The following is a 15,297-nucleotide window of genomic DNA, read 5'->3' on the forward strand; positions in this document are numbered from 1 at the left end:
TGTACGGGGATGTATGGGGGTGTACGGGATGTACGGGATGTATGGGGGTGTACGGGGTGTACGGGATGTACGGGATGTATGGGGGTGTACGGGATGTATGGGGGTGTACGGGATGTACGGGATGTAGGGGGGTGTACGGGATGTATGGGAGTGTACGGGGATGTATGGGGGTGTACGGGATGTATGGGGGGTGTACGGGATGTATGGGGGTGTACGGGATGTATGGGGGTGTACGGGATGTATGGGGGGTGTACGGGATGTATGGGGGGTGTACGGGATGTATGGGGGGTGTACGGGATGTATGGGGGTGTACGGGGATGTATGGGGGTGTACGGGATGTAGGGGGGTGTACGGGATGTACGGAATGTATGGGGGTGTACGGGGTGTACGGGATGTATGGGGGTGTACGGGATGTACGGAATGTATGGGGGTGTACGGGGGGTGTACGGGATGTATGGGATGTACGGGGGGTGTACGGGATGTATGGGATGTACGGGGGGTGTACGGGATGTATGGGGGTGTACGGGGGGTGTACGGGGTGTACGGGGGGTGTACGGGATGTATGGGGGTGTACGGGATGTACGGGATGTATGGGGGTGTACGGGATGTATGGGGGTGTACGGCCAAGCAGCTATTCTGCCAGGAAGCCTCCATGAACTACCCCGGCGCTCCTCACCCCCTAAGGCTGCCGGGACTTGTAGTCATTCCTTTTCAGAACTCTGCGAATGTCGCGGCGGTGTAGGCGGAGCCCCGCATGGCCGCGCTGTTTTCAGATCTGACAGTGCGGGGGCAGTTGGGGTTTTTTTCCATGGAGCCGCACCTGTCTTTGTGCTTGGGAGCGCCCTACTGACTAGTATGCTGTTGTTTTTCTTGACTCTCCCTCTCTCTCCATCCGATCTTCGGAATTAAAACCGCGAATGTCGTTTCTGCGCAGGTAAAGCCCACCGACGAGAAGCTGCGGGAGCTGAAAGGAGCCAAGTTGGTGATCGACGTGATCCGGTACGAGCCGCCGCACATCAAGAAGGCTCTGCAGTACGCCTGCGGGAACGCTTTGGTCTGCGACAACGTGGAAGACGCTCGCCGGATCGCCTTCGGGGGACATCAGAGGCACAAAGTAAGTCGCTGCAATTTCACATTTCTAGCCAAGCTCAAAATACATTTTTTTTTTTTTTTACTATTTTTTTTTTTTTTTTTTTCTTTTTCTCCATGTTTTTTATTTTTCATTTTTTTTTTTCAAATTTTTTACGCAAGAAAAAACCACTTTGCAGCATCTATGTGGTCATAACTACGCACCAAGTGGCCGATTAAATCTATGTCATCATCATTACATAGTTAGTCTGGCTGAAAAAAGACAAGTCCATCCAGTTCAACCATTAAAAAAAAAAAAAAAAAAAATTTTTTTCTTTTTTTTTTTTTTTTTTAAATCATAGGCCTATTTTAAATGACAGAGACAGAATATGACCCAAAAATGCAGAAAAAAAAAAATAGGATATAAATGTTATAAATGGAGTTGCAGTTCAGTGAGTAAAATAAGTGTTTGATCCCCTACCAACCGACAATGATTCTGGCTCACGTGGTGCACAGATCAGTCCTGTCGATGGAAGAAGGGGCTCCTACCGACAACGTGCAGACCTGACAGCGGGGGATTTACACACATTTGTACATCTGACAAGCTGATTCCTGCCTGTCCGATGGAGAAAAAAAAAAAAAAAAAAAAAGTTAAAAAAAATAAATAAATTTGTAAAAAATTAAAATTACATCCAGGCACATGAAATCCCCTCATTTGGCAAGCTGAGCTGTCACCCGACTGCTTTCCCATGGTAACGGCACTCCTTTTTTCAATATGTGATGAAGAAAAAAAAAAAAGGCTAAGTTAAAAAAAAAAAAAAAAAAAAATTTGTAAAAAATTAAAATGGCACCCAAGCACATAAAATCACCTCATTCAGTAAGTTGTGCTGCTGCCCGATTGTTTCCACCCCTCTTTCCACCCCCCGGGTAATGGCGCCCCTTTGTCCCCTATGTGATGGAGGAAAAAAAACGGTTAAGTTAAAAAAAAAAAAAATAAATAAAACAATTAAATTTTAAAATATTAATATTAAAATATTTTAAATATTTTAATTACACCCAAGCACATAAAATCCCCTCATTTGGCAAGCCGAGCAGTTGCCTGATTGGTTACACCCACACCCCCCACTCCCACCCCCCCCCCCTTTTCCCTCGGTAACGGTGCCCCTTTGTCCCCTATGTGATGGAGGAAAAAAAAAAAATAAAGTTGTAAAAAATTTAAATTACACCCAAACACATAAAATCCCCTCAAAAAAACGTAGAACATCACCTATGGAACATATGGGGTACTGAACACACATTGACACACACCCCCTTTCTCCTGTTCCCTATGAAATGGAGGGAAAAAAAGTTAAATAAAAAAAAAAAAAAAATTTAAATAGTTAAAAAATTAAATTATACCCAATCATATAAAATCCCCTAAAAAAAATTTAAAATATATCCTATGGAACATATGGGGTACTGAACACACATTCCTACACCCCCCCCCCTTTCCCCTGGTAACTGCGCCCCTTTGGTCCCTATGCGATAGAGGGAAAAAAAAGGTGAATTAAAAAAAAAAAAAAATTTAAATAGTAAAAAATTTAAATTACACCCAAGCATATAAAAAAAAAAGTAAAATATCGCCTATGGAACATATGGGGTACTGAACACATTCACACACACCCCCTTTCTCCTGTTCCCTATGTGATGGAGGGAAAAAAAGTTAAATAAAAAAGATAAAAAAATTTTAAATAGTAAAAAAATTAAAATTACACCCAATCATATAAAATCTCCTAAAAAAAAAAAAAAAAAAAAAGTAAAACATTGCTTGTGGAACATATGGGGTACTGAACACAAATTCACATACACCCCCTTTCTCCTGTTCCCTATGTGATGGAGGAAAAAAAAAAGGTGAAGTTAAAAAAAAAAAAAAAGTTTTAAATAGTAAAAAATTTAAATTACACCCAAGCATATAAAAAAAAAAAGTAAAATATCGCCTATGGAACATATGGGGTACTGAACACATTGACACACACACCCCCTTTCTCCTGTTCCCTATGAAATGGAGGGAAAAAAAGTTAAATAAAAAAAAAAAAAATGTAAATAGTAAAAAATTAAAATTACACCCAATCATATAAAATCCCCTAAAAAAAAATTTAAAATATATCCTATGGAACATATGGGGTACTGAACACACATTCCTACACCCCCCCCCCCCCTTCCCCTGGTAACTGCGCCCCTTTGGTCCCTATGCGATAGAGGGAAAAAAAAGGTGAATTAAAAAAAAAAAAAATTTAAATAGTAAAAAATTTAAATTACACCCAAGCATATAAAATCTCCTAAAAAAAAATAAATTGTAAAACATCACCTATGGAACATATGGGGTACTGAACACACATTGACACACACCCCCTTTCTCCTGTTCCCTATGAAATGGAGGGAAAAAAAGTTAAATAAAAAAAATAAAAAAATTTAAATAGTAAAAAAATTAAATTACACCCAAACACATAAAATCCCCTCAAAAAAACGTAAAACATCACCTATGGAACATATGGGGTACTGAACACATTCACACACACACACCCTTTCTCCTGTTCCCTATGAAATGGAGGGAAAGAAAGTTAAATAAAAAAAAAAAAAAAATTTAAATAGTAAAAAAATTAAATTATACCCAATCATATAAATTCCCCTAAAAAAAAAAAAATTGTAAAACATCACCTATGGAACATATGGGGTACTGAACACACATTCCTACACCCCCCCCCCCTTTCCCCTGGTAACTGCGCCCCTTTGGTCCCTATGCGATGGAGGGAAAAAAAAGGTGAATTAAAAAAAAAAAAAAAATTTAAATAGTAAAAAATTAAAATTACACCCAAGCATATAAAATCTCCTAAAAAAAAAAAAAAAAAGTAAAACATTGCTTGTGGAACATATGGGGTACTGAACACAAATTCACATACACCCCCTTTCTCCTGTTCCCTATGTGATGGAGGAAAAAAAAAAGGTGAAGTTAAAAAAAAAAATAAGTTTTAAATAGTAAAAAATTTAAATTACACCCAGCATATAAAAAAAAATAAAATAAAATATCGCCTATGGAACATATGGGGTACTAAAGTTTGTCACCATTTCACAGATGGATGCAAATTGAAGGTTTGACATGTTGGGTATCTATTTACTCGGTACAACCTCATCTTTTATCTATAAATTGGGTCATTTCTTGCATTTTTCTGCGGCCCAAAATTAACTTTAGTGTTTTCTTTTGTTTTGTTTTTTTTACTAAAATTTTGCATTCCCTGAACCTCTGCGACATAAAAAGTTGCAACAACCGTTCTTTTCTTCTCTATGATGTCCGCTTTCAGAAAACATCGAATGTTTCGGGGGTTTACGCGAACTTCAGGCCTGATATTAAAAAAAATTAAAAAAATAGTTTCGGGCCAGAAGTTCGCATAAACCCCCAAAACGTTCGATGTTTTCTGAAAGTGGACATCATAGAGAAGAAAAGAACGGTTGTTGAGATTTTTTTTTTTTATGTCGCAGAGGTTCAAAGAATGCAAAATTTCAGTAAAAAAAATAAAACCACTAAAATTAATTTTGGCATGCACAAAAAAAAAAAAAAAAAAAAAGGCAAAGACGGCTGTGGCGGCGAAAAGGAATTCTGCGTTCGATTTTTTTTTTTATTTTTGATTTTTTTTTTTTTATGAAAGCAGACACTGTAGAGAATAAAAGAACGGTTGTTGCGACTTTTTTATGTCGCAGAGGTTCAGGGAACGCAAAATTTCAGTAATAAAAAAAAAAAAGAACCACTAAAGTTAATTAATTAACTAATTAATTAAGTTAAAAATGTGCAAAAAAAAGCAAAGACGGCTCTGGCGGCGGAAAGGATTGACGCGGAATTCTGCGTTTTGATTTTTTTTTTTTTATGAAAGCAGACACCGTAGAGAATAAAAGAATGGTTGTTGCGACTTTTTTATGTTGCAAAGGTTCAGGGAACGCAAAATTTCAGTTAAAAAAAATAAAAAAAAAACCCACTAAAGTTAATTTTGGCCCGCACAAAAAAAAATAAACGTGCAAAAAAAAAAAGCAGACGACTTTTTTTTTTTCTTATGAAAGCAGACACCGTAGAGAAGAAAAGAATGGTTGTTGTGACTTTTTTTTTTTTTTTTTATGTCGCAGAGGTTCAGGGAACGCAGAATTTCAGTGAAAAAAAAAATTAAAAATAAACGTGCAAAAAAAAAAAGTAAAAACAGCTCTGGCAGCGAAAAGGATTGGCGCAGAATTCTGCGTTCGATTTTTTTTATTTTTTTCTGAAAGCAGACACTGTAGAGAATAAAAGAATGGTTGTTGCGACTTTTAACGCAAAATTTCAGTAAAAAAAAGAAAAAAAAAAACACTAAAGTTAATTTTGGCCCACACAAAAAAATTAAAAATAAACGTGCAAAAAAAAAAAAAAAAATGAATAAAAAAAGCTGTGGTGGCGAAAAGGATTGGCGCGGAATTGCGCTTTGGATGGGATATTTTGTGTATTAGACGTAGTGATGCGTTTCTCTGACGATTCCTCCATCTTGGTCTGGCAGACGGTTGCTTTGGACGGCACTTTGTTCCAGAAGTCGGGTGTGATCTCCGGAGGAGCCAGCGACCTGAAGGCCAAAGCCAGGCGATGGGACGAGAAAGCCGTCGATAAACTGAAGGAAAAGAAGGAACGATTAACGGAAGAGCTGAAGGTCAGTTGCGTGCTTGTGTGCGTGTGATTGTGCGTTCGTGTGTGCATGTTTGCGTGAGCATGTGTGCGTGCATTTGTGCATGTGTGTGTACGTGTTGGCGTGTGAGTAAGCGTTCGTGTGCGTTTGTGCGTGCATGTTTGCGTGTGAGCATATGTGTGCTTGTGCATTTGTGCGTGCGTTCATGTGCGATTGTGCATGTGTGCGTACATGTGTGCGTGCGTTCATGTGCGTTTGTGCGTGAGCATGTGTGCGTGCGTTTGTGCGTGTGTGTACGTGTTTGCGTGTGAGTAAGCGTTCGTGTGCATTTGTGCGTGCATGTTTGCGTGTGAGCATGTGTGTGCTTGTGCATTTGTGCGTGCGTTCATGTACGTTTGTGCATGCATGTTTTGCGCGTGAGCATGTGTGCATGCGTTCGTATGCGTTTGTGCATGTGTGCATGCATGTTTGCGTTTGTGCATGTGTGTGTTTGTGCATGTGTGCGTGCTTTTGTGCATGTGTGTGTGCATGTTTGCGTGTGTGTGTGTGCATTTGTGCATGTGTGTGTACGTGTTTGCAAGTGAGCGTGCATTCATGTGCATTTGTGCGTGCATGTTTGCGTGAGCATGTGTGTGCTTGTGCATTTGTGCATGCGTTCATGTGCGTTTGTGCATGTGTGCGTGCGTTTGTGCGTGCATGTTTGCGTGTGAGCATGTGTGCGTGCGTTTCGAGAGATAGGCGAGTGACCAGTTGGGTTGAGTGATGTCAGCTCCTCGCAGCGGCTAAAGCAGTGAGAGTTTGGCTGCATTCCCATGGAGGGCGTATTGATGCGCACCCGGCCTGGGACCCCCCTGCACATCCCCATGCAGGTAGCCGTGGCCCTCGCACCATCTGTGCGCACATAGACACGCCCGGTGTCAGCGATTGCTTTGTGTGCAGAACTTCCGCTACTAAGACTAAGGGCCGGTTCACACGACATGCGTTTCAGTTGCTTTTTTTTTCTGCATCCAAAACGCACAGAAAGTCGGTGATATGGTGGTCGGTGTCATCGTTCACATCAGCGCTTGCCGTTCCAGGGCGTTCCGGTTGCAGAAAAAAACATGGAACCGGCGGCATTTTTTTCTGCAGGAAACTGTACTGGAACGCAGTAAAATGCACCAAAAACATATTGAAATGCACATGTTCCTGTTTGAAATTGAAGATAGAGAGGTGGAAAAAAAACAAACTGGAATGGATACGAAACGCAATGGAACGCATCAAAAGCGCATCCGAATGCGTCAAAAAAAATTTGTTTCTACTTTTTGCTATAAAACACGTCCAATAAAAAAAATCAAATTTTGTCATAAATTTCAATCAAAATCTATTCTGCTGCACGTCTTTGCTGGAAAAAAAAATTATATATATCTATATATATATTTTTTTGTTTGTTTGTTTTTGTTTTTTTTCAGCAAAGACGTGCAGCAGAATAGATTTTGATCGAAATTTATGACAAAATTTGATTTTTTTTATTGGACATATTTTATAGCAAAAAGTCAAATATATATATATATATATTTTTTTTTATTTTTTTTTTTTTCAGCAAAGACATGCAGCAGAATACATTTTGATCAAAATTTACGACAAATTCTGATTTTTTTTTTAAAAGATTTTTTTTAATTGGAAATGTTTTATAGCAAAAAGTTTAAAAATAAATAAATAAAAAATTTTATATATATATATTTTTTTCTTTTTTTTCTTTTTTGTCTCGTTTTAGCAAAGACATGCAACAGAATACATTTCAATCTAAATTTATGTCAAATTTAGATTTTTTTTTTTTTAAGTTTTTGAGGTTTTTTTTTAATTAGAAATGTTTTATAGCAAAAAGTAAAAAAAAAAAAAATTTTTTTTTTTTTTTCCCTCTTTGTTTTATTTTAGCAAAGACATGCAACAGAATACATTTTGACCTAAATTTATGACAGATTTAGTTTTTTTTTTTTAAGTTAGAAATGTTTTATAGCAAAAAGTAAAAAAAAAAAAAAAAATATATATATATATATATATATATATATTTATTTTTTTTCCTTTTTGTTTTATTTTAGCAAAGACACGGAGCAGAATACATTTTGATCTAAATTTATGACTAATTCTGATTTTTTTTAAAGTTTTTTTTTTTTTTTTTTATTGGAAATGTTTTATAGCAAAAAGTCTAGAAAAAAAAAATTTAATTATATATATTTTTTTTCCTTTTTTGTTTTGTTTTAGCAAAGACATGCAACAGAATACATTTCAATCTAAATTTATGTCAAATTTAGATTTTTTTTTTTTTAAGTTTTTGAGTTTTTTTTTTTTTTAATTATAAATGTTTTATAGCAAAAAGTAAAAAAAAAAATTTTTTTTTTTTTTTTCCTCTTAGTTTTATTTTAGCAAAGACATGCAACAGAATACATTTTGATCAAAATTTACGACAAATTCTGATTTTTTTTTTAAAAGATTTTTTTTAATTGGAAATGTTTTATAGCAAAAAGTTTAAAAATAAATAAATAAAAAATTTTATATATATATATTTTTTTCTTTTTTTTCTTTTTTGTCTCGTTTTAGCAAAGACATGCAACAGAATACATTTCAATCTAAATTTATGTCAAATTTAGATTTTTTTTTTTTTAAGTTTTTGAGGTTTTTTTTTAATTAGAAATGTTTTATAGCAAAAAGTAAAAAAAAAAAAAATTTTTTTTTTTTTTCCCTCTTTGTTTTATTTTAGCAAAGACATGCAACAGAATACATTTTGACCTAAATTTATGACAGATTTAGTTTTTTTTTTTTAAGTTAGAAATGTTTTATAGCAAAAAGTAAAAAAAAAAAAAAAAATATATATATATATATATATATATATATTTATTTTTTTTCCTTTTTGTTTTATTTTAGCAAAGACACGGAGCAGAATACATTTTGATCTAAATTTATGACTAATTCTGATTTTTTTTAAAGTTTTTTTTTTTTTTTTTATTGGAAATGTTTTATAGCAAAAAGTCTAGAAAAAAAAAATTTAATTATATATATTTTTTTTCCTTTTTTGTTTTGTTTTAGCAAAGACATGCAACAGAATACATTTCAATCTAAATTTATGTCAAATTTAGATTTTTTTTTTTTTAAGTTTTTGAGTTTTTTTTTTTTTTAATTATAAATGTTTTATAGCAAAAAGTAAAAAAAAAAATTTTTTTTTTTTTTTTCCTCTTAGTTTTATTTTAGCAAAGACATGCAACAGAATACATTTTGATCTAAATTTATGACTAATTCTGATTTTTTTTAAAGTTTTTTTTTTTTTTATTGGAAATGTTTTATAGCAAAAAGTCTAGAAAAAAAAATTTTAATTATATATATTTTTTTTCCTTTTTTGTTTTGTTTTAGCAAAGACATGCAACGGAATACATTTTGATCTAAATTTATGACAGATTTCGATTTTTTTTTTTTAAGTTAGAAATGTTTTATAGCAAAAAGTAAAAAAAAAAATATATATATATATATTTATTTTTTTTCCTTTTTGTTTTATTTTAGCAAAGACACGGAGCAGAATACATTTTGATGTAAATGTATGACAAATTTTGATTTTTTTTATTTGGACGTTTTATAGCAAAAAGTCAAACATATATATATATTTTTGCTAGAACATGTCCACTTCCAAAAAAAATCAAAATTTGTCATAAATGTAGATCAAAATGTATTTTGCTGCATGTCTTTGCTAAAACAAAACAAAACGGGAAAAAAATTTTTTTTTTTTTTTTTTACTTTTTGCTATAAACCAATTCTAATTAAAAAAAAAAACCTTAAAAAAAAAAATCAAAATTTGTCATACATTTAGATCAAAATGTATTCTGCTGCATGTCTTTGCTAAAACAAGACAAAACAAAAAAAAAAATATATATATATATAAAAATATATACAATATATAAAATAAAACAAAACAAAAAGGAAAAAAAAAATATATTTTTTTTTTACTTTTTGCAATAAAACATTTCTAATTAAAAAAAAAAACAACTTAAATAAAATTAAATTTGATCTAAATTTATGACAAATTTTGATTTTTTTTAAGTTTTTTTTTTTTTTTTTTTTTTAAATTAGAAATGTTTTATAGCAAAAAGTAAAAAAAAAAAATATATATATATATTTTTTTTTCCTTTTTTGTTTTGTTTTATTTTAGCAAAGACATGCAGCAAAATACATTTTGATCTAAATTTCTTTGCTGAAATAAAACGAAACAAAAAGGAAAAAAATATATATATGTATAATTAAATTTTTTTTTTTTTTAGACTTTTTGCTATAAAACATTTCCAATTAAAAAAAAAAACTTTAAAAAAAAATCAGAATTCGTCATAAATTCAGATCGCAATATATTCTGCTCCGTGTCTTTGCTGGAAAAAAAAAAAAATCCCAATACGTGTAAATTAATTGGTTTAGGCTACTTTCACGCTGTTCCGCCACAAAAACGCATTATTGCCGCGCTTTCTGGGTGTTTTTTTTTTTATTAAAGGGCATGTGACTTAAAAACTGCACTTCACTGTAAGTCGCACGATTTCAAAATCGTGATGTCATTGTCTCCGCCCTACCCGGAGATGCAGTCATGTGATTTTGCTCCGCCCTGTAGAAGTCGTCCTATGGGGAGGCGGGGAATCCGCTTTCACATAGGAGGTGAATGTGTACAGCGGACTGATCCGCAGGCTTCTCTAAATCGCATCTTTGGTTTTTTTCCCTCTATCTAGGAGCAAATGAAAGCGAAGCGCAAGGAGGCGGAGCTCAGACAAGTCCAGTCGCAGGCTCACGGTCTGCAGATGAGGCTGAAATATTCGCAGAGTGACCTGGAGCAGACCAAAACGCGACACTTGGCGATGAACATGCAGGTAATGCGCAGCGCTCCCCTCCGGAGTCTTCCCCCCTCCCCCCCACGGTCACATCAAACCCGGCTTTGAAATCGTGCAACTTACAGTGAAGTCGCACGATTTCAAAGTCAGGTGCGATTGGCAAGACGTCTTGACGCCGACGTCACGACGCAAAATCACACCAAAAGTCGAAACCTACACCAATTGTGGACAATAGGCTGCAACTTGGCATGCGATTTTCCAGTCGCACGCGCGTGCGAATCGCACGTTGAATCACATCCGATGGCTCGTCCCACAAAAAAATGGCGACTGCAAATACTGCGACTGCTGATTTTTGATAAGGACCCGTCCGGGGATCCAGCGATTCCCTCAAAAGAGCCGATTCTTTAGTTGGCTTCGCGTGATGGCGCCGCCATCTTCAGTAAGGGAAACCTGGGCTCAAACCGGCCGAGACGACGGTCGCACTGCTGCGATTTAAAGTCGTGCGATTTGTGTGCCATTTAAAATCGTGCAATTTGTGTGCCATTTAAAATCGTGCAATTTGTGTGCCATTTAAAAATTGTGTGATTTAAAATCATGCGATTCACGTGCGATTTAAAAATAGCGCGTTTTTGCGATTTAAACTTTTGCGATTTTTGCGTGCGGTTTTTTTTTTTTTTTTTTTGCGATTTGCATGCGATGTCTGAAGACTTTATTTCTACTTGTGAAGATTTTTAAACGATTTCTTGCGATTTTCAGTGCGATTTCATACGTAGAAAATAATGGAAATCACACCGAAAATCGCAAGAAATCGTTTAAAAATCTTCACAAGTAGCAATAAAGTCTTCAGAAATCGCACAATTTTAAATCGCAGAAAAAAGAAAAAGTTAAATTGCACGCAAAATCGCAAAATTTTAAATCACTCAATTTTTAAATTGCACGATTATTAAATTGCACACAAATCTCACGATTTTAAATCGCAGCAGTGTGACCGTCGTCTCGGCCGGTTTGAGCCCAGGTTTCCCTTACTGAAGATGCGATTTGCTGCGGCACGAGTTCTAAAGTAGAAAATAATGGAAATCGCACTGAAAATCGCAAGAAATCGTTTAAAATTCTTCACAAGTAACAATAAAGTCTTCAGAAATCGCATGCAAATCGCACGATTTTAAATCGCAAAAAAAAATTGTGAGCAAAATCGCAAAATTTTAAAATCACACAATTTTTAAATCGCACACAAATCACACAATTTTAAATTGCAAAAACGCGCTATTTTTAAATGGCACACAAATCGCACGATTTTTAATGGCACACAAATCACACGATTTTAAATTTTCTACTTTAGAACTCGCGCCGCAGCAAATCGCATCTTCAGTAAGGGAAACCTGGGTTCAAACCGGCCGAGACGACGGTCACACTGCTGCGATTTAAAATCGTGAGATTTGTGTGCGATTTAATAATCGATTAAAAAATTGTGTGATTTAAAATTTTGCAATTTTGCGTGCAATTTAAAATTGTTTTTTATTTTTTTTATTTTTTTGCGATTTAAAAATTGTGCGATTTGCGTGCGATTTCTGAAGACTTTATTGCTACTTGTGAAGATTTTTAAACGATTTCTTGCGATTTTCAGTGCGATTTCCATTATTTTCTATGTATGAAATCGCAACAAAAACTGCAGAAAAAGTTGATTTTAGAATTCGCGCTGCAGCAAATCGCATCTTTAGTAAGGGATACCTGGGCTCAAACCGGCCGAGACGACGGTCACACTGCTGCGATTTAAAATCGTGTGATTTGTGCGCGATTTTAAAAATTGTGTGATTTTAAAATTTTGGTTGCGATTTAAAATCGTGGGGTTTGTTTTTTTTTTTGTTTTGTTTTTTTTATTGCGATTTAAAATTGTACCATTTGCGTGCGATTTCTGAAGACTTTATTGCTACTTGTGAAGATTCTTAAATGATTTTTTCAGTGCGATTTCCAATATTTTCTACGCATGAAATCGCAACAAAAACTGCAGAAAAAGTCGACTTTAGAACTCGCGCCGCAGCAAATCGCAAATGTGAAGACGCAACATTCAGTGCGCGGTCCTACCGGTGCGATTTGCAAAATTAAATCGCATCTAATGATTGTCAGTGTCTTCATCCGTGCGATTTGCTGCGGCGCGATTTCTAAAGTTGACTTTTTTCTGCGGTTTTTGTTGCGATTTCACGTACAAAAAAATATAACGGAAATCGCAAGAAATCGTTGAAAATATTCGCAATTGAAATCGCATCTCATGAATGGGAGTCGCTGGTCACACCGCTCCGATCGCACCGCGCACAAGTGGCATGTGATACGTGTAGGGATGCGGTGCGAATGTCGGATACGGATGCCTACGCATGGACCGCTTTTTGAAACCGGGGGCGGCTCTGGCTGAGTCGGATCGCTCCAATGGTGTGCGTTTTTTGTCAAGTCGCATGGCGTGCAAATCGCGTCCGGTGTCGGAAAATGTAAACCCTTCGCATTTCTTCCCCAGGAAAAGTCCAAGCTGGAGAGCGAGTTGGCCAACTTCAACCCGCGAATCAACGACATCAAAAGGATCATCCAGAGCCGGGAGAGGGAGATGAAGGACCTGAAGGAGAAGATGAATCTGGTGAGCCCATTAACTGCCAGTGACACCCCCGGTGACACCGACACCACTGACACCCCCAGTGACACCACTGACATCCCCCAGTGACACCACTGACATCCCCCAGTGACACCACTGACACCCCCCAGTGACACCACTGACACCCCCAGTGACACCAACACCACTGACACCCCCAGTGACACCAACACCACTGACACCCCCAGTGACACCAACACCACTGACACCCCCAGTGACACCAACACCACTGACACCCCCAGTGACACCAACACCACTGACACCCCCAGTGACACCAACACCACTGACAACCCCCAGTGACACCACTGACACCCCCAGTGACACCAACACCACTGACACCCCCAGTGACACCAACACCACTGACAACCCCCAGTGACACCACTGACAACCCCCAGTGACACCAACACCACTGACAACCCCCAGTGACACCAATGACACCCCCAGTGACACCAACACCGTGATCGGTGCTAATACTATGTCTCTGTACTAATGACACCGGCTGGGAAGGGGTTAACATCTCAAAGCGATGGAAGAGCCGTGTGCCTAACAATGTGGAATGTGCCGGTTTTTTTACTCCCTGCTTTGCCAAGTGGTTAACTCCTCCCCCTTATTAAAATAAAAAATGTATTTCCACCTCCCCCCAAAAAAATGCGTTTGAAAAAACGTGCTTAAAAAAAAAAAAAAATATATATATATATATATATATATATATATATAATGTTTGGGGGTTCTAATTTTCTAGCAAAAAATATTGATTTTTGTATTTAAAAAAAATAAATAAAATGGCCTGGAGCCAAGTGGTTAACCCCTCCCCCTTATTAAAATAAAAAAATGTATTCCCCCTCCCCCCAAAAAAATGCGTTTGAAAAAACGTGCTTAAAAAAAAAAATATATATATATATTATGTTTGGGGGTTCTAACTAATTTTCTAGCAAAAAAAAAATTGATTTTTGCATTTTTAAAAAAAAAAAAAAAGGTATAAAATGGCCTGGAGCCCAAGTGGTTAACCCCTCCCCCTTAATAAAATAAAAAAAATTTATAACACGCATTTGAAAAACCTTTCCACAAATACCGTGTGACCTAAAAAAAAAAATGGCAAAACCCAACATTTTATTCTCTGCTTTTAAAAAAAAAAATAAAAAAATACACATATATATAATGTTTGGGGGTTCTAACTAATTTTCTAGCAAAAAAAAATTGATTTTTGCATTTTTAAAAAAAAAAAAAAAAGGTATAAAATGGCCTGGAGCCCAAGTGGTTAACCCCTCCCCCTTAATAAAATAAAAAAATTTATAACACGCATTTGAAAAACCTTTCCACAAATACCGTGTGACCTAAAAAAAAAAATGAGCAAAACCCAACATTTTATTCTCTGCTTTAAAAAAAAAAAAAAAAAAAAAAAATACATATCTTTAATGTTTGGGGGTTCAAACTAATTTTCTAGCAAAAAATATTGATTTTTATATTTTTTAAATAAAAGAAAGTCATAACAAAATGGCCTTGAGCCAATTGGTTAACTCCTCCCCCTTATAAAAATTAAAAATGTATTTTTCCTCTCCCCCCCCCCAGAAAAACTGTTGCGCGTGTGACCTAAAAAAAAAATTGCTAAACCCGCCATTTTATTCTCTGCTTTAAAAAAAAAAAAATACATATATATAATGTTTAGGGGTTCTAACTAATTTTCTATCAAAAATATTAATTATAAATAAAAGAAAAAATTATAAAATGGCCTGGAGTAAAGTGGTTAACCCCTCCCCCTTATTAAAATAAAAAAAAAAATTATTCCCCCTCCCCAAATGCATTTGAAAAACCGTTGCGCAAATTCCGTGTGACCTAAAAAAATAAATGGCAAAACCCACCATTCTCTGCTTTAAAAACAAATATATATATATTATTTATTTATTTTATTTATTTTTTTTTATATAAAAATATACATTTTTATATATAAAAATAATGTTTGGGGGTTCTAACTAATTTTCTAGCAAAAAATATAAATTTTTGCATTTTTACAAAAAAAAAATAAAAAAGTCATAAAATGGCCTGAAGCCAAGTGGTTAACCCCTCCCCCTTAATAAAATAAAAAAAA

General features: G+C 35.4%; 1 protein-coding gene across 1 annotated transcript in view; it reads left to right on the top strand.

Annotated features, from left to right (window-relative positions):
* LOC149428590 (structural maintenance of chromosomes protein 1A-like) overlaps positions 1-15,297 on the top strand; it is a 57,605-nt gene that overhangs the window by 24,512 nt on the left and 17,796 nt on the right. Inside the window, 4 exon segments of the mRNA XM_089667225.1 lie at positions 935-1,114; positions 5,622-5,768; positions 10,478-10,615; positions 13,083-13,199. Of these exon segments, the coding sequence (XP_089523351.1) occupies positions 935-1,114; positions 5,622-5,768; positions 10,478-10,615; positions 13,083-13,199 (582 nt within the window).

This window comes from Staurois parvus, unplaced genomic scaffold (assembly GCF_062004578.1).
Source record: "Staurois parvus isolate SC_StPar_1 unplaced genomic scaffold, SC_StPar_1.0 ptg003109l, whole genome shotgun sequence".
NCBI lineage: Eukaryota > Metazoa > Chordata > Amphibia > Anura > Ranidae > Staurois > Staurois parvus.